Genomic DNA, 26,243 nt, shown 5'->3' on the forward strand with positions numbered 1-26,243 from the left:
TACCACAAGTACAGTTGGGCTTGGTTTTTAATTACAAAATATTGTAAAGAGCTACTGTATTAACATATGTAATTATTATATATAATCAGTTATTTTTGAATATGGTTAGATGTTACAAACATTTAATAAACAAAATGTGATAACTCTAATGAATATGTACAAAAAAAAAATAATAATAATGCTCCATCTAGGCCTGAACACAACGGAGTTTTACGTTGTGCATACATTTCTAACTTGCTACAATCTGGTAAATTCAATCAGTACAAAATAATTGTGCATTACAATATACACAAGCGGGTCTTGTTTAAATTTTTGCCTTGGAGGGTTTAACTTCTTTTCAGTAAAACATTCAATTTGTCTGGTGGGCTTCCAAAACATCTGCACACAACTATACCCTTCAAGGGTTAAAGAAATGGGCTTTCCCTCCTTATAAATGTTATGGTGAAATTAAAAATGTTATAAATACATGTCCATTTCCCACAAAATATGAACTTACAAGAAAAAAAAAAAAATACAGCTGGGGGAGATTATAACCCGACAGCTTGCTGTTTCATGGTCAACTTACTAGAGTTTCTATAGTGAGTGATGTAGGTGTCAAATACAATTCAGCTCTAAAAGAGATGACCAAGATCAGTTCTTGCTTTCAAGCAGATGCCCATTAAAAAGATTTGAATCTTGAAGATGTTTCCTTCAACGTGTTTAAAACAAACGTATAACTTTCAGTCAACCTTACTGCCATTGTCATTTTTTTGGCTAGAATTCTTTCATAGTCTGAGCAAGAGTCCTCCTCTTCACTTTAGTCCTGTTTTGCAAGCCATTACCTCAGACTTGTTAGCTATCTATGCAGTGCCAACTTTCATGGTGGCCGTGCTCCTCTACTGAACTCTGGTGTGTTCTGTAGCAAATGAGCACTGGGAAGTATGGGTCTCGATCAGAAAAGGATTTAATCTTCAAATGTACTTAATTCAGCATAGAATGCCCAAGAAGGGCTGAATGACCCGTCACCAACAGTGTACCTTGTTCTGATCTTGACTGTCTAACTGCAGACCTCTCAGATTTATTTTCTCCATTGTTCTTGTTTTCCTCTCCTCTGTAGCCAACAAGCCTTTTAAATTAATTAGACTTTACATTGTCATGTTTTATGTACAATAACTAAACAAACTTCTCTATTTGACTGTGCTTAAAGTGGACTGTGAGTTCACGTATGGTTAAACAGTTTACTGCTAGTAGTACATTAGAGCTTTACATTTGCATATGTGGGTGGCACAGTGGCGCAGTGGGTAGCGCTGCTGCCTCGCAGTTGGGAGACCTGGGGACCTGGGTTCGCTTCCCGGGTCCTCCCTGCGTGGAGTTTGCATGTTCTCCCCGTGTCTGCGTGGGTTTCCTCCCACAGTCCAAAGACATGCAGGTTAGGTGGATTGGCGATTATAAATTGGCCCTAGTGTGTGCTTGGTATGTGGGTGTGTTTGTGTGTGTCCTGTGGTGATTTGGCACCCTGCCCGGGATTGGTTCCTGCCTTGTGCCCTGTGTTGGCTGGGATTGGCTCCAGCAGACCGCCATGACCCAGTGTTCGGATTCAGCGGGTTGGAAAATGGATGGATGGATGGATTTGCATATGTAATCTGTTTGTATAGTCAGTGAAAAACACAACACAAAAACAAAGTGAATGGAGTGCTGCAAATTAAGTATCCCGGTCTCAAAAGAGTGCACTGCCACCTAGAGGCCTAAAAGATCAGAACACCAGTAGTGAGCCACAGCACTTGCAGATTTTATTGAAGTCATTCTGACAGACTGCAGTTACTAGGAGTCTGTAAGAGGACCCTTTTGCACAATTCTACTCTTTGTTTAGCATCTTTGGCTTTAAAAAGAACCAGCATTGCAACTTTTGTTCTTCACCAAAACACAAGCACAGATCTGACTTGGATTAAATCATAGAGCTGTATGTACCCAGTCCAGTTTCTGCTAAAGTTTACTAAAATGAGCAGCAGTATGAGTCATAGGCATTAACAGTTTAGCCATCACACTAATGTACAATAGTCATGCCTTTCTTATATTAGCTAGATTTTAGTTCTGTTAATAAATTAGATATGCATAGAATTATTATACTCTTCAATGAATTTGCAATCATTATTAATCTTTACTTTTTACCACTTTCTTTTCCAGTTCCTCTATGGTAACATACTACATCGCCAACACCTTCCCACAACTACCACTGCAATGAATCTCCTCAAACAAAACCTAAATTAAAAAAAAAAAGAAAATTAATTTTGTGTACAATAACCAATGGGGGCTGGGTGGTTTTTGGCCTAGGGACCCCTGCAGATTGTGTTTTTTTTTTTTTTGTTTTTTAATTTTTTAACCAGCTTAATCGCAGTGCTTTTTATTGTTTCTGTCCCCCCATTCTTCAGACCTTACCATTGGATTCTAAAATCTTTAGAAACTTAAACAATTTATCTACTCTATATATAAAATCCTAAGACTAAAAGTGCAACGATTTTATGTGACGTTTTTATGTTACGTTTTTTGTCACGCTTTAAATTGGGCTTATTTTAAAACCTACATATATATGTTTGGTATCATTCTTTTCAGAATTTATCGAACTTTAATGTGATGTTATAACATTTTCAGATTCTTATTCAGTTTTTAAATTATAAACAAAAAAATATCAAGAACTCACGTCCTGTGAGACGAGACTTTGTGCCAAAAGATTTAACCACAGCCGGGGCCAGAAATAAAAGACAAGCAGTAGGACAGCTGCTGCACAGGTTTTTAAATGTTCAAAGCCCCGTGTAAGATGCAGATCAAGCGGCACAGCAGCAGCAGCTGATTGAGCAAAAAGGAGGTTAAAAAAAAAAACAATAATAATAAAAAACAAATATTTGTTTCCCATTGTATCACCATTTAAGAGGGGGTTTCGGAGGAGCGACCACATCTCCTAGGGGTGCGTTCAGCCCCCCGCTTCACAACACAAGTGGCAGAGACTTGAAGTGGTTGCCGCATAGTGCAGGCCGGGGGGGTTGGCGAGTGAAGCGAGCAGGGGGAAAAACACCCTAGTAATATATATAAGAATTCTACTTCTCTATTAATTATACATCATATGAAAGTATGTATTATATTATATATACATTTTTAAATTCTAATTTTCATTTTTTTGCTTGTAAATATTTCTTCCACAGTTTGCAAAGCACTTTGAGCTACATCCTTGTTATGAAAATCTGCTATAGAAATAGAAATAAATGTTGTTGTTTAATCATATTTTTTATGAATTGAACAAATTAAAGCCAAACACCAAAAATAAGAAAGCACTACATTGTGTAAAAACAAAAGACACTACGTATGCGCCAATGAGGAGATTATCACCTTCTAGTAAATACATTTTCATGTTTCCTAATTTCATCTGCAGCAGAACTCTGTCACACACTTAAGCATGACCCCATTTAAGAGCCACTTAAATGTTGCCACCATGCTTGAGGCTAGTCTGGCTATGAGCTACTCCATTTCTGTACCTTAAGGACAAATGTAAAACCCTCCTTCAACTGAGGAAATTAACCGTTTTGCCACAAGAGGGTGCTGCTCATTAAGATTTGGGGAGAATATAAAACCAGCATGTCTCCTTGTCAGTTATGTTTTTCAAAGCTGCCTACTGGCACTTAACAGAAAAACACAAAGGGATGAATACAGGAACTTACTAGCATGACACTTAGAGAAAGCAATTAATGAAAACTGAAAATACTTGAAACAGCATCTCATTTTAATGAGTGTCACGATTAGTAAAGCAGTCATTAATGCTGACCACAGCCAAATCCAGCCCAACCAGGCTGATTTAAGACATAAATAAAGGAGTGAATTCAAACTGCTGCTTCAGTACGTTAGTGACAGAAAAGGCATGGGATGTTAGGTGGGGCATTGCACCAGCAGGGCAGGCAGGCAATCAAACGGACTCTTCTGCAGCAGAACCTTTTCTGTACAGGGAAAGGTGGTGTTGAGCTCTGCTTCCTTATGCCTACTCTGCCACAGAGAGATATGTTTTTTGTCTAAAAAAGGGCCAATGAGGCGAAGTGGTAGTCTTCAAGCTGAGACTTGTTATTGGGAGAACACACTAGTCCAATGATGTACTCCAGCCTCTCAGTCCCTCTTCTGTGCCCATTTCATGTCATCACTCCGTGGCCGGCTGCCAGTTAGCATTTCTATGATCACCTCCGAGTACCTCCAGAAACCTAGCCTGTCCAAGGGGTAATTGAGCCATCCTAGAGAAGAAAGCAACAGGGAGTTAAAAGCATGATGGTATACTTTAATCATGAAAAATATTACTTGAGAAGACTAGGGATGCTGGTAAGAACACAAAATGGTAACAGTACAATACTAGAATTTGAATTCAGTCTTTTAATATCCAGTCCATCCATGTATAACTGGTCCACAGTACTTATAATTAAACCATGAAGGCAAGCAATCATAGAATATCTAAATATTTAGTTAGATAAAACCGCATTACATCTTTATGTTTCTAACCAAATGCAGGTGCCTCCTGCAACACACCTTCCTTCACATTTTCTAAGCTTTCCAGCTCACTACACAGGCATGTGAACAGAGTCCTCACCTGTATGTCAATCCCACAGAGACTGTAATCACTGCTGATTATTCATTTGAATAAACACATTATTCATTGAATAAAAGTGAAATGGAAAGGAAAAAGTCAACAGGAATATATACAGTGCTGCTCCCCAGGACCTATTCCAAGCCCCTACTCTTCTGCATGGCTCTTGACATTTGTTGCGTATAATACTGTACACTGTATAGAATCTAAGAATATAAAAGAATCACAGTCATGTTTTATATACATGATATATATATATATACATGATATATATATATATATATATATATATATATATATATATATATATTACGGACAAAACCCGAAGTTCAGCCAGTTCCCGAATTGACCGGCCATTTCGCATTTTGGCCGCGAGGTGTGGCCAAAGTCCGAAATACTTACAAATGACCGGCATATATGCTACTTTGGCCAGCCATTTCGCAAAGTGGCGAGAACTCCCTGGTCAAAATCCGATGTGCTGATGTAAGACTGTCCGCTCAAGGTGCGAAGATGCTTAAAAATTTTCAGATGCAGATTCAGAAGTGAGTTTTCCATTCTGCACGAGAAACTGCTCAAGGCGGGTCTTGTTCAGCAAAGCGGACGCCACTTGAGACGGCCTTCCCCTCGCCCAAACACTAACCTTAAGGTCAATAAAATAGGTCCCTGATGTTAAGTCACTATGTTATTGCTAAAATAATAACAGAAATGTGAAATCTACTTATATACCTGATCTTAATTATTGTGAAACAACCAAGTGGCGTCCGCTTTCTGAACATAAGCCGCCAAGGCTACACTCAACAATTGCACTACTAAGTGCGCAACAAATCGCTGCTCATGCCTTTTACCTTCCGACTTTAGCCGATCGCCCCATGCCATTTCGCAAACTGGCTGGCCAAATCCCGAAATCGAGGAAAAGATCGGACATTGGCCATTTCCCAATTTGGCCGGACATTTCCCGCTTTGGCCAATTTCAGGTTTTGACCGTAACATATACACACACACACAACTCCTTTGCACAGTGACTTCATAACATTTTTGGTTCTCACCAAATTCCACTCACTTACTGCCCCATCTGCAGTCAAATTAGATTATCCATATGTCGCTCTATCAAGTATAGTATTAGAGACAAGAAAAACAAGAAGAAACAATAGACACACAATACCTGTGGTAATGCAGAAGTAGGTCTCATGTGGGGCCACATGATGGATGCGGTGGTGCTTTCGTGGTAGGATGATGTGTATATCCTGCAGGACTGTGACCCAGCGTGGAAGACCAAAGTAGGTATGTGACCACTTATGAATCTGATTTGTCATTGTAACAAAAATTGCTAGTGCAAAAATATAACACTCCCAGGGGTATGAATTGGCTATGTCCTCTGAATCAAAAAAGAAGAAAAAAATAAAAACGTCAATGTTCCACTTAGCACAGGACTGAATAAGCATATTTACTCTCACTCTGAAATGACCTTCCTTGCATATTAACACTAACTGGTGGTTTTAAAATTAAATCAACTCCACTTTACAGAAGTGGACAGGAACAGCAAAGTCAGTTCATCAACAGTGCACATTTGGAGACAAAAGAGGAGATACTGGCCTTCACCTATTATAGTTAGCAACTTTAGAGGGTTAACCACCTCAGGTATTTCTTGGAATTCACTCATCAACATATATCAAGATGAGCCATTGATTTACCAGGTTCATATTAGTCACACAACAGCCACAGACAGGTAAGTAAGTAGATAGAATGCTGGAAGTTTCAAAAAGGAAAATACTTTTTGTGCAAAATGTACATTAATCACAAGAAAGCATTTTAGGCAAAAATGGATGATCATGTGAAAGTCAACATAAGCGGCAAACAGGTGCATACAACATTATCCAGCTTTAATTCCACTATAAAATGCCATGTCCATTTCATAACATATTCACGGATGGGATTTCAACTACTAACATGGAAGCGGCAAGTAAAAAAAAAAAAAAAAAAAAAAAGTATCAGGGAAAAATTATGCTTAATTTTCTTCTTATCTCTGGTAAAATGTAGATCCCTTATTTCAGACTATGATAAATTTTCAGACGTTTTCAAATTAATTAAATGTGAAAAACAAATAACCATACAGTACACATATACATGTTTTAAAAAACCTAGTGGAAATTTATGTATGCACATATAAAGCGAGAGATGTATAAAGTGTGTGAGTATAATTTAATATACTATATATAAGTTTAGTTCGTAATGAAAGGGTCGCTCTCATTAGGTCAGCATATTTTACATAAGACTGTTGTGACATATTGTGCAACTCAATAGTCAGTTTTATGGCTTTACTTCTAAATACGCAGAAATTGTAGATTTCAAGAAATTGTATGTCCCAAGAACAGAAACTGTCCATTTCAATTTCCCAGTATAAGACTTTTTGTTTGTTCTTACATAGCCCCAACCAGAAAAATAACCAGTACATTTTTGGGATAACCTGCATATTTTACAGATGCTCTTGAAAACAGCACCATGTTAAACAAATAGAGGAGATGGTACAATGAAGCCACCACGCCAAAAGTGCTCTGCGCCGAGAGAACTGTACAATAGGAGGGAGTAGTAATTGACATGCAAAATACTACTTTTTTCCATAAGCTCAATGTATTTGTAACTTTAGCTTAAAGCTCAATGCATTTGTAATTTTACATTAACTGTAACTTTAGTCTAACTTATTTTTGGTGTAAACTTACTGAAAACGTCGAACAGAAAATAATCAGTCCAGTAAGGGAAAGTCTCAGAACACAGATCAAGCATCTGACATCACCTAATATGTGAATCAAGACCAAATGTAACACCAACTGGCCAGTACTCGCATGCATGTCCAGGACACATAATGTAATAGACATACAGCAAAGCTAGACACTGAAGTCCACGTATTGGTTACTCTTTAAATAAAACATACCAGATTAATTTCAAGAAACAAGCACAACAGACCTGCTTGTGTGTGTTTCCATGATGGGTAAAGTAAGGTGTTGCCAGCGACAAGATCAAATAGAATTTGTGCTTCATTAGGATTGCCATTGTCTCGCTGCAGGGTCCTGTATGCCTTCTGCTATACTATAAAAACCCATGACAAGTAAGCAACATTTATGTCAAAGAAACCATCTGACTAGAAGCCCTATACAAGATGCATCAGGTGGCAATGACATGCACCCACTGAATACAGCAAAGTCTGTACTATGAAAATCCACTCTTCTTTAACCTTTACAAATTATTCAGAGGGGATCGATACACACAGTTTCCCTGTCTGGTCTTCAAGCCACACACTTGATATGCTGTGATCAGGTTTCTCCCTGTGGTACCTCGGTTAGCTGCTTCCAGACAATACAAAAGGTCCCAAGAGTGGTATGACAGAACCAGTTCCACTGCCAGTGAGGTCAGACAAATGTTTAAAGTAAAACAATACAGGGTTATGATTTTTTGAATAAGAAGCAAAAGTTATTATGGTCAACATCACAAAAGCCTATGTTAAATTATCCTGGATATGCCACTATGATCAGTAACAAATAGTTTACTTTTGGGAAACAGGAGGGAAGCAAGTCTTAAACATGCACGACATATGAGGCTCCTAAACGCCAACCAGTTAGACTTCTTTATCAAGAGTTGCTAATGCTGCCTGCTTACTAACCATTCATTTTATGCTGACTGGCAAAATACTCGTATCATATTGATTTGTATATTGATTCTTCAGAAGCAGAACGGCTTGATATCGTATTTGCTTGAAGTTAAAGTGTTAACTGGACAGAGCTACACTTCTGACAAATGGTGTAAAACTTTGCTAAATTCTAAAGTTTTTAAGAGTGGGATAACCTTTACTCTAAGGCAGTAAGACAATAAAAAAGAAACTGAAAAAACTTGAGAAAAATGCTGTTTATGGTATCAATAATCATTAAAACAATATTAAATTTGAATATACTTAGTAGCAGAACAGCAGTTTTTTCCAGCTTCATATCTATGAAACACTGCAACAGAAAAGTTCAATGGGTTCTAAGCTGATAAATTAATAATATATAGTAATCAATTGACATTAGTGAACAACTTTGCTTGTTTAAAAAAAAAACATTTTGATAATGAACTAATGAAAAAGAGCTTTTCCTTGGAGAGAATTAATCTTATTCTTCTGTTAGTCTTAAGGCCATGTCACATTACAGGACTTTTCCAGTGTTTTCAGTCTTATCCTTCATTTACATAATCAAATCAAGTCAGAAGCAGTCGGCTTCACACTCCCATGAAGGTTGGTCATGTGCCACACACCGAGAGACTCAACCATTTCATGACTCACCCTGTCAAAATCAAACAGGGAGTGGGCTCTATATATACCGTATGTAAGAGCAGAAAACAAATGAATGCTCATTCGGAAGTACAATGCATATAATGCAGCAGCAAGGAATAATTAACATGTGTTTTGCACCTCATAAGTATAAGAGAAGCTTGTCTCTCTGATGTCTTGTGTTTTTATATCACAACAGAATGAGGACGAAAAAAGAAGAAAAAAGTGTCCTTGACTGCACCTTATGAACAGCACCTGCTTCAGCAGGCAGAAAGTTAATGGCTGTCAGAAAAGGGAGCAAGCTCAATTGTGCTAAAATATTGGCATACAGTCTCAAAATCTGATGTAACTGTCAAATTTTCACATGTGTAAAATGGACATGGTCCCTCGACAAGACCAGCAACTGCTGTTGGCAAGTCTGACATACCAAATAACTAGAATCCACATGATCTAATTTGAACACTAAAACCAATTTTACATGACATCCTCCCTGGTTCTGTGTCATAAAAATGGCACCATCCATTGTCGGAGTACCATGTTGGTTACAGCCACTGTCTGAAGTGGACGTGAACAGTCAGGAACGCTGTTCCACTACTTCTAAAATTTAATTTTAAACATTCCTTTACTTCCTATATCTTTTACTCTTAACTATGACAAGTGTTAGTCAGGCAACCTACAATTTTAAGATTAAGAGCTCCATTTGAATTGCCTGTCCAAATCTAAAAAGAGAAAATTAAAACTTTAAGTACCATATGAATTCATAGACTGATAGAATTTGATTACATGGAAGCCTGTGGAGTTCAGATGGTCAATTTAAAATAGGAGATGAGTTAACTGATCACTGTAAAGAACTGTTCAGTATTTATGTATCAGGGCAATGTGAACTTCTGTATGCTAAAACATGCTTTCATGGTTGAAAAAAACAAGAAAAGGCTGGAAGAAGCAGGGCCAAACGGCAATATTACCACAAACTCCAGAAATATTGTTCATCACTGTATGAAAACAAAAAATTCTAGAAGCCTTAAAGACAACAGCATTTGAACAGGGTGATCTTACAGAATACTAGATAAAGGAACCAAGTGATTATTTATTTAAAAAAAAAAGAAAAAAAAAAAACTCATTGTCAACTAGTCAATAATGGTTAACTAGAACACTTCATGTCCAAGTCACTAAACTTACCTATCCTGCCCATAAGCCAAGGATTTAAGCTTTCAAATTAATGAAGTGAAAATATTCTCTACTGTAGTGGTGTAAGCAGACATAGTCAGCAAACCTCACATAAAAGAACAAATATATAGGAAAGAATCAAAAGCACACATAAAACAACAAATTAACAAATCTTCAAAAAAGAAAACATGAAACAATACAGAAGTATGTCCAAGCTATGTCAGTTCTTGAAGTTGCATCAGAAGGTTCAATGTAATTTGTAATTTTTTTTCATATTGCGGTCTTATATGTCAACTAATTGACAATCACAAATATAGAAGATATGTTAAATTATAATTACATGTGCAAATAAATACTCTATACAGCATAAAAATGAAGCTAATCTGGTAATTTTGATTGGAATTACCTCCAAAATTCAGACCAATTTAGCTCATCGTATGCGAATCTAAATATATCTATATCTATATATATATCTATATCTATATATCTATATCTATATATATCTATATATATATATATTTTTTTTTTTTTTTTTTTAAGAGAGTTTTTAGTTTAAACAAAATGAGTTGGGGAAGGGGCTTGGTTGTGTGCATAAATTACAGCGTCTCATGACTTCCGTTTTTTCCCCACCTATAATATGCATTAGCAATTAGCAACCCAGTTCATTATACATGTAAGCTGTTGTTTTTATTTAAAGTAATTTATAAGTCAGAAGTATAGCAAACAGCTTTTTAAACACTTTTGTACATATGGAGCGCTGACAGTTTAACTGATTCCTCAGGATCAGAATAAGAAATTGAACCAGCGATTTTCAAACTCGTGGTCACCACACAAGCCACCATTCTACACTGACTGCATTTCATCAGCATACTGGGTCAGGAACAAAGCAGATGGCCAATGTATAACCAGGTTCCCATACAGAGTTTAAAATAAGCGTTCTGGGTTCTGTCAGGTGCTCACTGTCAACTGTCAATTCCCTTTGAGCAAATCTAAATGACCTTCGGTATTGGTGTCAGAGCCTTTAACATTAATGGCAATGCAATTCTTGACACAGGAGCAAACGCTCTAAAACTCAACAAAGCAGAGCAGCCAGCAGCCCGCAGGGACCTGCTAACCATAATAGGCAAGGTTACCTGCATTCTTTCTTTGAGAAGCGATGCGCTTCAGAACTTCATGGTAGTCAATGCATGAAACCCCCTGGGTAAGTCAGAATAACATTATGTGTTGTATTTTGCCTGCTTGAGGCCTACCTGAGGATGCAGTGAGGAATTTGTAAGCCATCTGAGCAAGGGGGATGATGGTGATCATGCAGTTATCACCGTTGGTTTCAATAAAGTCATGACGAGTTATTGCTGTTGGGTCGATATGATGCTCTCGAAAGGGACGTATAAATGCCTGTTGATGAAAAGAATTCAGTTAGATAAAGTGCAAAGTGACATTTTGTTCTATTCAAACCAAAACTTGTAATGAGCTGAGACAGGTAAACTGACTTAAGCACAGGAAAGATAATAGTACACAGTCACCCTTCCTGCAGGACTGCATTTTACCTTATGTCACAGTCTTAAGACTAGATACTCTGGAAAATGCATCCTTCTAAAAAGAGTTTTCTTGTCAAAAATGTTGGTAAAAATTGAGTTTATATTAAAATGAAATCAATTAAAAACTATGTCAGACTACAGTATTGGCATAATTATGGTTTTTCACATATTTAAGTGATTTTCAAATATATTAAGTGATTAACAATTACATATTGAGAAACCTTACATCCTTTATTAAGACTTGGGCAATGCATACTGCAGTGAAAAGCTGTAAGCAGTTGCTTTGTGTTGTTCAACCAACCAAATGAAGTGAATAGTAAAGGAATACAGCACTGCAGAAAACAAACACTGTATAATAAATTATCGTCCATCCCCAGCACTCTCACACCCCTCAGATTTTGACATCTACTTATTAACAAGCCAAAGTAAATAGGGTTAAAGCTGGACAAAATAATAAAACAGCGAAAGACTGCCATCAAATTACACTTGGTATTAAAATGTCTGAAAATAGGACAAGCACTATCCTACTTACATATAGTTTCCACATGTAACTTGTTAATTTTAATTATTTATAAACATATCATTAATAGTGTTATTTTATTCCCTTAGTATATCATGGTTTCCTTGTGTCTCTTTTGATAAAAGTGTTTCTTTTCAACAGTTTTTTCTGCAAAAAGCTTTTATAGACTAGAACAAAAATGAAGGTAGAGCCATAACTGAACATCAGAAAAACCAACAGCCTGGTACTTCTCAGACAGCAATGCAACACAATCATTTAAAGTTTGTCTACAGTACTTGCTTTCAAAGACATAAATTTGTTCAACAACCCTAGAATAACAATCTATGCTCCTTAACCCATAGTAACTAGTGAAACACTGAAACCCCTCCAATCATATAACCTCAATTTACAAATCTCAGCAAATGTTCATCATCCTCTTTTTGGTTGGATACTACTATTCAGTCTGTATGAATCCAACAAATGCAAGATTCAAATTAAGGTGGAAAAAAACATCCAATTTCTGTTCTGCATTTTACATTGGTCATTCCTACAAATTATTATTTTAAAACCGGTTTACACTGTACCCTGTACCATGGTAATGGTGATTTCACAGTTTTGTCAAACAAATCCTGTGTGTACTGCTTGATGTTATGGAATGCCAGAATATTTGCAACCTCTACACCAGTGTCTCATTTATATTGTTTCTTAATTCATTTACAATCATTTTATAAATGTTATTATCATCAATACTACTACTACGGTCTCCTATTGTTGAAATGTATAGCAATCTGACGTGCTCTGACATTTCTCTGAAAGGCACAATGTAAAATACAGTTATCAATTAATAATAGTCAGGTGAAATAGATTTTATAATTATTTACTAGTCATTTCAAACACAATTTCACAGTATGTTGCATATGTAGTACAGTAAGACTAAAAAGCGTACCTAATCATTTTTGTGAGATGCAGTCCTGCAAATATTCTTAAATTGGAAAATTCACATAAAAGTTTAGATTTCCAACTGCTCATATTCAGTTCTCGCTTTCATTTCAAGCTGAGCTGTACTTAAATGAGGTGTACATGTCTAAATTCAGATCATCAAAAATGAAAGGAAAACTGTTGTCTCAAGAACTTTATTGGTTATTTTGAGATTTTTCTTGGAATGCAAAAGTCTAAGAAGTATTTTGGATATGCATTATCTGGTAAAGTTACAGGACAAGCAAGTTTCATTTATATTGGGAAAAAAAAAACACTGATTATTTGCACAAGAATATTTATTTTACAACATACCCTACCGATTTGCTTTTCATTTCTTAGTGTATTATGCAGGATGTATATTTTGAGACACACTTGCTAAACTATGCAATTAAATACAGAGACAAAGTAACATCCAAGAAAGGGATCATTTTGTAAGGACAAGTATAATACTAGTGTTGGCCAGTATGATTTTCATCATATATTTTCTTACAGCAAGTACCCACTAAACAGAAAATGTCAGGCACAAATTTTTAATACGAGTGACTGACAGATTTCACTAAACTAACACACAGCCTAAATCTAAAATCAAAGTGCCTACAGCTTGATATTAGACACTTTATCACAGCAGAGAAGTGGAATTTGCATGCCAGCAGCACTAAAACTGAAAATATGCCAAATGAGTTGGTCTAATTTTCAAATAATAAAAATCAATGGCAAACTATTCATTACATATTTGTACATGCTCCACACAAATACTGAATAAATACAACAGTTTGGGGGAAAAATAAAAATAAAAAACACACATATCTGCACACAATAGCAAAATTACTGGCTCAGTTCCGTGGCTTCTACAGAAGACATGCAGTGGTTGGTGTCTGCTTAAAAATGCACTAACTTGGCTAATGTGTGTGGAAGTTGAATGCTTGTTGTAATCTCAAAGGCCAAGCATTCTTAAACTGTGCTATCATCAGTACTAGAACAGAGATGACTCCTTTCACACTGATTTGGAGCTCAGCTGATTTTTGAAAAGAAAAAAAAAAAATCAACTAACATATGAGAAACATTAAAAGGAACAATATTTTAAATATCAAAAGACTGATGAATATATCAGGGACATCTGAATGGTCTCCAACTATCATAGCACAATCCAAACCCACCTTGCCGATGACAGGGATGTCAACTGAGCCCCAAGTATCTGCTCCCCAGTGAACAAGGCCAGAGGCAAAATCAGCTGTAACAATTCCAGCAACTGAAAGAAAGCAGCAAACAAGCAACTTAAATACATTCAACTGTCTCTTTTGAATAAATACCTTGTGGGCAAATTGAGAAGCAGCAAGAAGTAATGCTAAAGGGAACTTTAGCCTGCCCTAAAGACTGAAGGACAGAGTCCAGCAAAGCTCTTTATTCTGGTTTGAAATAGAGGCCAGGAAGAAGATATATTTATTTAATTTGTAAACTGATATAAATCAGTGTAGATAACTTCCATTAACCATGTGACTAATGCATATGATTGAGACTACAGTAATCAAAAGTAAACTATGGAGTAGTGTACACTATAATCACCCTGCTACCTTAAAGCAAAACTGCCCATTCAAAGGTGTTCCTTTTAGAAGAAAAAGTCTCTTTGTATCCCAATGTAACAATCTCACCTTTGAGCTATCTGCCTGTCATAAAGTGCCATTCTGGTCATCTATCAATCAGTTCCAGATGGTAAACTGAATGGGTCTATTCCATTCATCCAATTATTTCCTCCATGCAACTATAAGCCAGTCCACCCTCTGTAATGAATTCTTTCAAGAGCTATTACATATTCTTTAAAGGAACACAAAGTATAATTTTTCTAAGAGTGCTGAGTCATGTAATACATCTGTTATCGCTGTGCCATATTTGAACTTCACAATTAAATATAAACCCAGTATTCTCTGGACAGTCTGGTATATCAGCCCGAATTTAGATACCCAGACTTATTTTTAAACAAATACCCCAAGGCTAATATTTTTGACGATTCACTTCTCATTCTACAAACACTATAAATTGTGCATATGGCACACAGTGCTTTGCAGTAACACGTATCGATACACCACATTTAATCCCCAATTACATCAGTTCTATTCAAAGCTGAAAAGATCTGACCAATTAGATTACCTGCGATTGTGAAGCCAGTGCCTACAGTTTTTCAACATGTCCTTCCTACATAGCTTGCATTAGCTACATATTCACCACATCATAAAGAAATCTTGATTAATTAAAATGTGCAGATCACAGACAAAGAATTACCAATTAAGCTTTTCAAGCTGTTGACGAACATTTTTAAGTTCTGCTTTAGTAAATTCTTCTAGTAATATTGCTGATTAATTTTGTTAGAATATTTTAGAGCTTATGGTTATTAATCTCTTTTCTGCAAGGTGCTCTGCTTCATTTTTGTTATTATTGTGTCTTTTACATGCTGATGACACACTCCGTCTACAGTGTATCAATAATACAGTCCAATCTGTACAATGTGAGTTGGTGAGTAGGGCCTCCTTCTAGTTGAGATATTATTGTGCATGTAAGCAGTGTTACTTGGGGTATAGAGATGGACTTGAGTTCCTGCTTTGGTTCTGAAAACAATCTGGTTACATCTGTTCTACAGTATGTGATCAACTATTTGTGAGTTAAATTCTTAAATCCAAAGACTGACACTGGAACCACTTGAAGAAGTCAACGCAGGCTAATACATATGCAAGCATCTAATCAGTTTGCTATTCTCCTTGCAACTTCTGCCAAGAGTCAGGTCAAAAAAATTGGGGAACCTCTAATCAAGCTTAGCCTTCAGTTAGGGATTGTCAGAAAAATATGTTTCTTGTTAGGTTATTTAAAAAAATATAGTAAAAAAAAAAATAAAATAAAATAAACACAAACACAAAAAAACGAGATACTTACAGATTCCAATTAATATCTGATATATATGAACAGTGGAAAAATTCACCAGGAGAAGAATAAAGTTGACTGTGACAAGGCAGGCACACAACACAACACTGACCGATTCCTGCAAGCGTTTCCCTGTAAGCAGAGAAAAAAAAAAAATCAAGAGTATGAGTTAGGATACAACATCATGTAGGTATTAATTCTTTTCATTTCTACTCCTGCTGTCCTGCTAAACACTGCAATGAACAAGACTGTGTGATGTAGTCCAATCAAGCATGAGACGCAGACAGCAACAGCAGCTCCGTGTTTGATGCTGGATTGTAGCCAGGGAGATGACTACCAGCCAGCATGCACTAGCTGGGTCCTACACCCCCACAACCATCAAGCAATTGTTTCCTTGAGGACAGCTCCCCCATGAGAATGCCAGGCAGCAGCTGGAGGGAACTGTGCTGAGTATGCATCCCCTTGTGCCACCCCACAGAGGCTCGATCCCATCTTCATGCATAAACGCCTTCAACCATGGCTGCTGGCAGAGGGGCCCTCAGGCACAATTTTAAACAGATAAAAAGGACTGCACTCCTGCTCCATTACTTGTTTTTAAAACCATAGCTAGCTTAGATACATTTCATCCCATGTAGTGAATCCAACTCCAGGTGCATCCAGAAACCTCTTCTCCCGTTTTTTTTTTTTTTTTTAAAGAAGGTGGAGGTAGCACATTCACTGTCATCTTGGAACAAGACTTCAAATGACATATGTGTGACAAGTAGCACTGGCCATCTGTCTTTACAGCAAACCGCAGAGAATCTCCATGAGTTCTTATGCCACTCTGCTATCCAAAAAAGAAAAAAAAAAATGGTGCCACTCTATTGCCCAACCCCCACCTGCCCTATCTAAAACAAGAAACATACAGTTGATACAGCAGTCTTTCACAAACCCTGATCAGGCTTAGATCTTCCACACTGCCAATCACCGAAGTATTTATTCTGGTACGTGAATATGTAATCATTACATCTTGCCTGAAGAAGGGGCCTGAGTTGCCTCGAAAGCTTGCATATTGTAATCATTTTAGTTAGCCAATAAAAGGTGTCATTTTGCTTGGCTTTTCTCTACATTCATAATGGCTAACACGGTACAACACCCTAGTATTAGCAGTGTGTAAAATTATCAGTGTTGCAGTAATTGTGATGCTCTTTGCATGAAAAAAAATGTGTTCCATTAACATTTCACTTTTTGTTTGTAAATTGTGATGTTTACTTAAAGTGCAGCAAAAAAGTAGTTGGCATCCAGGGATGCATTAACCCCCAAGTATGTGGCAGTTTAATGCTTAAAGCCCCAAGATGCCATTGAAACACCCTGCACCTTCTAAGGCTTCTGGCAATGAAAACGCGCTTGCATGAATAACAGTACATATAGTGGTAACATCGGTATTTTACATTCTAGCACTGCGGGAGACATAGCAGTACAGAACTGTGCAGTATATGTACGGGTTTACCTTTACATTCTTTTTTTTTTTTTTAGGTAATGTATTAAGCCAAGTTTGAAATTAAATGAAAGTGTTTTGGGGGCATATTTAGGGTTTAAACTATAAAAACAGGCATTTTTTTTTAACCACATCCAAAATTCGTGGTTTTTCACAACTCGTGGGTGCTCTAGGAACATAAACCCCCACAAAATTTGGGGGTGTACTGTACGCCAAAAAAGGCTCAACTAGATTTATTTTCTGTCAGAAAGAATAATTTAGACCTCTGTAATTAACTTTACATAGCTGTCCACAGCAACACCCCTGAACACTAGTCTAGGCTGCACACCTCATACAAATGGAAGACACAACCAAGATTTTCTGATGCTAAGGAAATTCATACTGTGGATTCTTTCTGTTATTTTAAAATAAATTATTCAAGAGACAGAACTGGAAACTTATGGGCATCACACAGACTTTAGAAAGCCTTTCTTCTTACTAAGAGCCATAAATACATGGAATAAGTTAGCAAATAGTGTGGCAGGAAAGAGGAACTTTAGGGAGATTCAGATCTGAATTTTAGGTTATTTTAAAATAAAGAACTGGCAAACGTGGTTGGCTGATTGATCTTTTATTAAAAAATTTCTAACTTTGTAATAATGCTCTTCCTGTTCCAAAGCTCTACAAACAAAACCTTTATTCTATTTTGTGGCTTCAACTCCCTCTTATCATATAGCATTTAAGCCATTGAGACCTACAATTTTAAGAAAATGTTTATGTACCCTTTGAAATTACTTGGATTTCTGCATTAATTATGCATAAAAATGTAGCCTTCAAGTCACAATAAAAGACAAACACAATCTGGTTAAACGAATAACACATAAACAAGTGTATTTCTTTTCGTCAAGACTGAACACACTGTCGAAACATTCACACACCACATTTTTATGAGTTACTACTCCAAACATTCCCTTGCAATTGTACCTCTTCACTTCTGCTTCCTCAAATTCCTCTTCTGTATGAACCATAGTTGCTCTTATCTACATTATTTTCTCTGTACCCACAGTGCAATCTTTATTCTCTCTTCTTGATTCTGGGTGTTTTCCAAGCTATTCCTAGTATCCATCATTATTTATTTTTCTCAGTTTGTAATAAATTTATTATTTTGCTCATTTTAAGATTTAATCTCCATAATACTGTACTCCAGCCATGTTTCATCTGCAAAGCTCACTATGGTATTCAATCCCATTATGCTATAAAAATGATGGCATATATTTTTTTCTGTTACAGCAAATATATACACATAAATACACATTTACAATTACATTAGTTTTCAGGATTTAAAAATTTTATATACAGCATACACAGTTACATAAATATAAGAAGAGGTATTAAATTTAGCCCAAATAAAACTGAAATAGCCAACACAGACAAATACAGTACACACAAAGCTACTAAAGAAAGTTTAAGTGAAGATATTTAATTTTTAAAAAGAAGAAAAAAAACCTTACAACATCAGGCACCATGTGACTGGTGCCAGGCTGCGATATATTCCCCCGATGAGAATTTAAAATAGGCCAGCATGTGATGGCTGGCCCTTTCGGTGCTACTAAAACTCACATTCATTGACATTAGACAAGTAAAAGAGAACCAGCGCAACTAATCTCCTAATAATAAGCCACATACTCTCAGCCAATCACATTTTTGTGCTATTATTTACATGTGAGGTGTGACTTGTTTGGTCCTAGCAGTATCACAGATCCAATACACTTATGAAAAAGAATCTTGGCACTAACACATACCCATTCAAGAATGAGCAAACTTACATACAGCATAATGGTGCGTTCCTACCCTTTACAGTCTAATAAATGCAGCCGATAAGGGCCCAGACAATAGACAGCATGCTTATGTTCATTTTGCATTTTTTTTATTTTGTAACCAGAGTAGTAAAAAGGCGTTATTTTACATCTATCTGGTACAATGATCTTCTTACACTTCTTAGAAAGGAAACTTTGGGAGCCATGGAACCACTTATGTCAGCATGCCCAGAACCAAACTGAAATGATTGTCTGTCTGAAAATTTGAAAGAAAAAAAATTGGAATTCAAAATTAACACACTAAATGTGTTCTGAGTTATAAAATTCTGTGCTAACAGTTGCAGAAGAACTTCATTCGTGTCCAAAAGAAGTAATAAGAAATCAAAACCTTAACTATGAGAAATGTATTTATCTTGAACTGCACTGCAAAGGTAAAGAGTTAATGACTTGCTCAGGACCAGGTTACTCAAGAAAATGCTGCACAAAAAGACACATTAATCTGAGGTATGTTCGAACTGGCTCAGAGCAGCTAAAATCCAAGTGTTTGTAAGTTCATATTCAGTCACTACTAGTATTTGATACGGGGCAAGGTCAAGGTGAAACAGTTCTAATTCTTTGCAACATATTTTAAGACATTAAAAATTTAAACTAGAAGACTGCTGGTTCAATCACCTCTATAGACTCACTGTGTGATCATAAGAAAATCACAGCACCCCTCAGAGCTTCACAATATGGAAGCTACTGTGTATAGAGCAATTGAACTGTGCTCACTATGGAAGAATGATCTGTTCAATTAAGTTAATTTGTTAACAGAGCAACTACAAGCATAGCTGTCCATTGATATTTTCTATGAAATGAGATCTATAAGTGAGCTGCCCTAACAAGGAATAACAGTACCAATAGAAACAATCACCGAATACAAACAAAGCAAAGATGATATCTGTCAGAACTACTTAATCAGCTTGCACTTAAGCAATGGCTACTGGAGTAAACTGGGCAGTCTTACGGGCCTTTTTCCAGTGCACCTGCTGACATGTTTCAGCAGCCAGACTAACTTTACTGCTGGGTTTCAACTTACTGCAAGACTCAGCTAGGCTGAGGTAATATAAGCCTAGTAGTGTTTAAGATGCTCCAAAACATATTGGCCACTTCAAAGCTAAAACCTTCACACAGGAAAACATAGAAGAGCAATGCATCTTTCCTGCTGTAATACCATCTAAAACACACTTAAATAAATCTTTGCTTCATTACATTTTGTACAGTTTTTAGACAATATTTTGAATGCATGCTCCAACAGTTTCCAGGTATGCAGTGATGTATGCATGCCCACCATGAAGAGAGAACAGAATACCAGTTAAAAAAAGAATCTTTTCAAGTACTCTAACATGAAAAAAGGAAAAAAAAAATCCAACTGACTTGAGAATAGTTTGATCAATTGGTAACTTGATTTGTTATTTCCTATTGGCCCCTGTAAATGCATGCAAGCCTGAGTGGGTACTAGTGCCCTGCCCGAGACTGCCTAGCACAGAGACCTGCCAGGATAGGTTACAGCCTCCAATAACCTTGAATTCAGTAGGTTTGAGATTATTACACAATGTCCTTAGCTGAGCACACCACTCTGATACATTATAAACAAGTGGACAAGATATAGTACAACACATGATCACTCAACACATGATACGAATTACAAGGAAACAAGGGTAGAAGAATCTATACAAGTAAACATGAACTGACAGTCAAGGAGTTTAGTGGTGATTTCAGTAATAGAAAACCTTGAAATTAATCTGCATAAAAATAATTACATTTGGAGTTCCTCCTCATTATTGCAAACACAGAAAGTCAGACAGGAACAGGCCTTTAAGAATATGGGGTGGCGATGCTTATTTCATTAGGAGTTTCCTTTCACCTATATAATACAGTGACTAACTGTAGGTTGTAGCAGGTAAGAGAATTTTTTTCCTTATAACTAAAAATGGCAACACATTAGAAAGCACAAAGGCACTGCATATAAAAAAACAAACCATCTAGTGCAACGGGAGAGATATCTCTGGATAACTTTGAGCAAGTCACCTAGTGGTTCAGTGCTCTTATTACAGAAATCAGGAAACTGTTCCGCATTCATAGAGTCTCATGGTTTTGTGCAAATTATAAAAAAGATAATCTGTGTTAGAATATGTTCATATTACAAGCCTCATTGCTCCATTGCAAATTTTTGCTCAGATCAAATTTGCCTATCTTGACAGTTCAATTTCACAAGTAACCTGAATCTAACTGTAATGTGAATGCATTTGAACTTTGAAATGGCATGCAGGCGCACATTGATATGTTTGTGCAAAAGTCATCTGTGTCACCAACAACAAAAAACATATCTGTGAGATGACTCATGGCATTAAAACCAACAAAATGAACGTGCGGTAACAGCTGATATACGTATGCTGTGCATTATGCTCTGGATGACAGCAAACAGTTTGTAAGCTGTACATGATTAGGTCAAGAAGCCAGATGGCTAACTTTTGCGGCTTTCACAGCTACTGCTGCCACTGTTGCACCATGAGATTTGTGGGTACGAGAAAGAATACAGCAATGACAAGACTGTGACCATTGTCACAGCTGCAGCTGTCCTACATTGTTCTTTTTCTGTGTTGCCAGTGCTGGCTGATGAATACATTAATTTGATCTGACCATTTTGCTCAGATCACATGGCCACAAATCAGATATGTATCCAATCCAGGACCACATATGGAATAGACTCAAATCTGACTTGAAAAGATCTGATTTTAATTTGGCCGATGCTTTGATCCAAAGCACCTTACAACATTTGAGATACAACTAGTTACATTTCTTTTGTGTTTTCCAACTGGAGCACACAAGGGTGAACTGACTTGCTCAGGGTCACACAGTGTCAGTGGTGGGATATGAACCCATAACCTTATGGTCTGAAGTTCAATGACTTAACCAATGTGCCACACAAAACGTCAGATTTGTGTCACATTAAGACAAAAAAAAAAAAAATCAGATTTGAATCACTTCAGCCTGTTAATGTGAATGTAGCCTTAGTGAAGTATGGATAGAGAATGTGAACAGAGAAAGACTGCTTGGTGGTTTATAGTCTAATTCCTACAACTAACCCTGAGCAAATCATTTAACCTGCCAGTTTGCCAGCAGTAAAAAAAATGTAATAAAGCAAATCTACTAAGATGAAAAGTAGGACAAGAAAAACAAAAGAAAATACACATATAAAATATATTACATTTTATGTTGCACTGTAATTAGTGGGGGCGGCACAGTGGCGCAGTGGTAGCGCTGCTGCCTCGCAGTTAGGAGACCCAGGTTCACTTCCTGGGTCCACCCTGCGTAGAGTTTGCATGTTCTCTCCGTGTCTGCGTGGGTTTCCTCCGGGTGCTCTGGTTTCCTCCCACAGTCCAAAGACATGCAGGTTAGGTGGATTGGCGATTCTAAATTGGCCCTAGTGTGTGCTTGGTGTGTGGGTGTGTTTGTGTGTGTCCTGTGGTGGGTTGGCACCCTGCCCAGGATTGGTTCCTGCCTTGTGCCCAGTGTTGGCTGGGATTGGCTCCAGCAGACCCCCGTGACCCTGTGTTTGGATTCAGCTGGTTGGAAAATGGATGGATGGATGTAATTAGTGGGAAAAGAATATTCTGTAAAGATTCAAAGGCTTTTATCCATTCATTTTTTTATTAACTCTGATATCAGAGAAAGATGAAATTTACCTCAATAAAATTAGACACAAGGCAAAAACAAAGGCTCAACAGAGTGTCAGTCCATCACAGGACACACTCACACACATTCTTAATAAGCCAGTTTAGACACATCAATTAAACTATTATATGTGAAATTGCTCAGAAGAAAACTAAAGGCACCTGGAGAAGAGTTCAGTCACACATATGAATCAGGTACAAACTCCACAGAGGCAGCACATGGGCCAAGATCTGAATCCAGGACTCCAGGAGTTGTAAGCAGTAGTATTAATCACTGTATTGTTTTGTTGCTTTAAAAACTTCATGCTCAACCATGACCAACCATTGATTGTGACCTTTTCAGAAAGGTTTATAGGTCATAGGCACAAAGTACAGTGAATTTCTTACTGGCAGGTGATTACCAATATGCAACATGTTCGTACTCTATGGAGCCATGACTAAAAAATAGAATCACTTCACATATTAAATGTCCATCCTCTGACAGGCACTGAACCTGACCTCAACCAACCGCTTTACAGGTGGCAAGTTTGTTGCAATCTGTTTCCCAATTTGTACTGAACTTTATCACCAAAGTCTACTTTTTTAAGAAATACCAAAATCAGACTGCTTAAACTCACACATTAAACGAAAAGCATGCACTTTTCTTAATAGCACAGAATGAGGATAAAATAGTTGCAAATGCAAGGTGCAAAATCAGCAGTGCAGGCAGTTGAGCTGGAGCTTTTCAAACATAGCCAGAAGACATCTCTCTTGTAAGATGAAATCTGGGACTGGCAGATAAGTGTGCCTCAATACAATATTCAGATTTTTTTTTCTTAAAAAAAACCACCTAAGTGTTTGCGTTGTAATCAAAGTCACGAACGTCAGGAATATTATTAACAAGAAAGCTTGTACATACACACAGATAAAAATTAAAGAAAGAAGCATATCACATGCTCTTGATGTTTTCTGCCTTACAAAACTCTGTCAGTAGTTAAAGATTGTCAGATTCTAGTTCCCTGCAACACGGATTAAAAAAAAAATAATAATAAAATAGAAAGGGCAAAAAAGAATGGATGGATGAGCAGATGAATTTAAACATAAGGCAATACTGGTTTACTGTTTAGGCAAAAATAAAGGTTTTGTACTGTGCAGGTCTCTTTTACATATTGGTAATTGAAGAGACTCAATTTGACAGTGTGGTGTGGTGGTTAAGACTTTGGACTGACACTGTGTGACCGTAAGCAAGTCACTGGACCTTCCTGTGTTCCAGTTGAAAACCAAAACAAACGTAACCAACTGCATCATAAATGTTATAAGTCACCATGGATAAAGGTGTCAACAAAATAAGTAAATGTAGGTAAATGTAATATGAAATCAAGGAACGGGTAAGTACATTCCAAGATGGGCACAGTGGTTGGAAGTTTTTCTATTTGTAATATTGGCTGCTAATGCTAGTGGTGAAATCATAACTGAAAAAGAGCTCCTTGCTCAACTAGTTTCTTCAGGTGGGTTACTTGTGCAGTCACAATTCTTGGATATGCAAGTTTTTCTCTTCTTAAAAATACATTAATTCTGTTTCAGCATTTCACATCAGAGTGGAGCGTTTAATCTGTTACATATACAAGGCAGATATTACTTTTTGTTTTAGTAATATTTCCTTTCATTTGTCATTTCTGGGAATTAATAATTTCAGGGAAAACAGTTCTTGCTTGAAACATTATTAAGATGCAGAACAGTAACACTACCTAATTTGAGTGTTTCAATGGTCCACGTAAAACCAATTTAATACCATACATAATTTAAATATCAATTATCTATATGTTGTCCTGTGCACTGTATGATTACAAAGACTTGATAAACAGTTACTCTCAAGATTCTCCTACACCAGGGGTCCTCAATCACAGTCCTGGAGGGCCGCAGTGGCTGCAGGTTTTTGCTCCAACCCAATTGCTTAATAAGAAGCACTTATTGCTTAAGTAACACTTCTGTTTCACTTTAGTTGTCTCGCTCGTTAAGATTTTAAACCCTCATTGCTTATTTTAGTCTTAAGCAGCCATATTCTTGGTTTTTAATTGCTCCTAATTAGCAATAACATGCAAATGACAAAAGACACCAGCATTTCTCCATTTAGCGTGTTACCATTTACACCTCTGTGTTGTATTTATCATGCACTATTGGGTTAAATGAAATACTTGGAAGGAAATTGAAGAGGAAAAAGTGAATGACTGAGAATTACTCCTCCATTTTAGCCTTCAAATCATTTGGATGATATCCTTAGAAAGGGGAAGAAAACCCAGGATATAAGAATGACCTGACATAGTAGAGTTAAAGCACTAACAAGCCATGAAATGAAATTATTGGCAAGAATTGCTTTCTAAGTAAGCAACCGGGTTAGAACCAAAACCTGCAGCCACTGCGGCCCTCCAGGACTGTGATTGAGGACCCCTGTCCTACACTGATAAAGCAGTCAAGTTATTTATTCATTATTGTGCGAACCCTCAAACCAAGTGATTTGTTCATCTAAATATCATGAATGTCTTAGACAAAGAGGGAATACTAAAGTCTCCACACACAACCATCATACCCAATTGTACTGTATCTTGTATTTTCGAAACAAGTGTAATCTATGATAGTATCATGGCTGTGCAAGCAGAAAAAGGGAAGCCCAATGATAAGATATATATACTTTCAGTAAAGGCTGGAACATGCTCTAATAGCGCGTTGCCGCACCCACCATATGCCAAACCACCTGGATTAGAACCCAAGTGTAGTGGGTGACACCTCAGCACCACACTGGAACAGTGAGAGTTTTTTTTTTTTTTTTATATAATGGTGGCTGGGGTGCCAATCCTGCCAGCAGTTTTCCCTGTAAGTTGGAGGACCTGTTTGCAGTGCTGAATGCAGATTAACGTCATACCCAGCACAAAGCAATTGCAGGTTAAGGACCTTGGGATGTGAATATTATATTTTTTTTTTTTTACTTTGTATTTCAGGCATTTAAATTGCATCACTGCTTTGTGTCCAGATAGCAACACAATCAAACATTGTTGTGGCCTGCAGGCTGTTCAGAAATGACAACTGTACAATACATGACCTCAGATTTTAAGTACTTTGTGCTTTTTAAAGCAGAATCCCTCTACAACTTTATTTTATTGTTTCATTTTAACATTGCTACCACAGAACTCATTAAAACATCAGGGATGTAGTTATTGTACATGCTGTGTGTTTGTAGCAAGAAAGAAGAAAAGACATTGCTCACCTGCAAAGAATGAATGTCTTTGGAATATGC

At 36.9% G+C, this 26,243-nt stretch overlaps 1 protein-coding gene across 1 annotated transcript in view; it reads right to left on the reverse strand.

Annotated features, from left to right (window-relative positions):
• Positions 1-3,730: 3,730 nt before the first annotated feature.
• si:ch211-212o1.2 (uncharacterized protein LOC492735 homolog) overlaps positions 3,731-26,243 on the reverse strand; it is a 32,490-nt gene continuing 9,977 nt past the window's right edge. The window contains exons 2-6 of the mRNA XM_028809260.2: positions 15,996-16,115; positions 14,231-14,322; positions 11,309-11,453; positions 5,757-5,969; positions 3,731-4,247 (exon numbers count right to left, since the gene is read on the reverse strand). Coding sequence (XP_028665093.1) covers positions 4,126-4,247; positions 5,757-5,969; positions 11,309-11,453; positions 14,231-14,322; positions 15,996-16,115 — 692 coding nt within the window. The 3' untranslated portion in view covers positions 3,731-4,125. The remainder of the gene's footprint in view (positions 4,248-5,756; positions 5,970-11,308; positions 11,454-14,230; positions 14,323-15,995; positions 16,116-26,243) is intronic.

This window comes from Erpetoichthys calabaricus, chromosome 9 (assembly GCF_900747795.2).
Source record: "Erpetoichthys calabaricus chromosome 9, fErpCal1.3, whole genome shotgun sequence".
Lineage (NCBI taxonomy): Eukaryota > Metazoa > Chordata > Cladistia > Polypteriformes > Polypteridae > Erpetoichthys > Erpetoichthys calabaricus.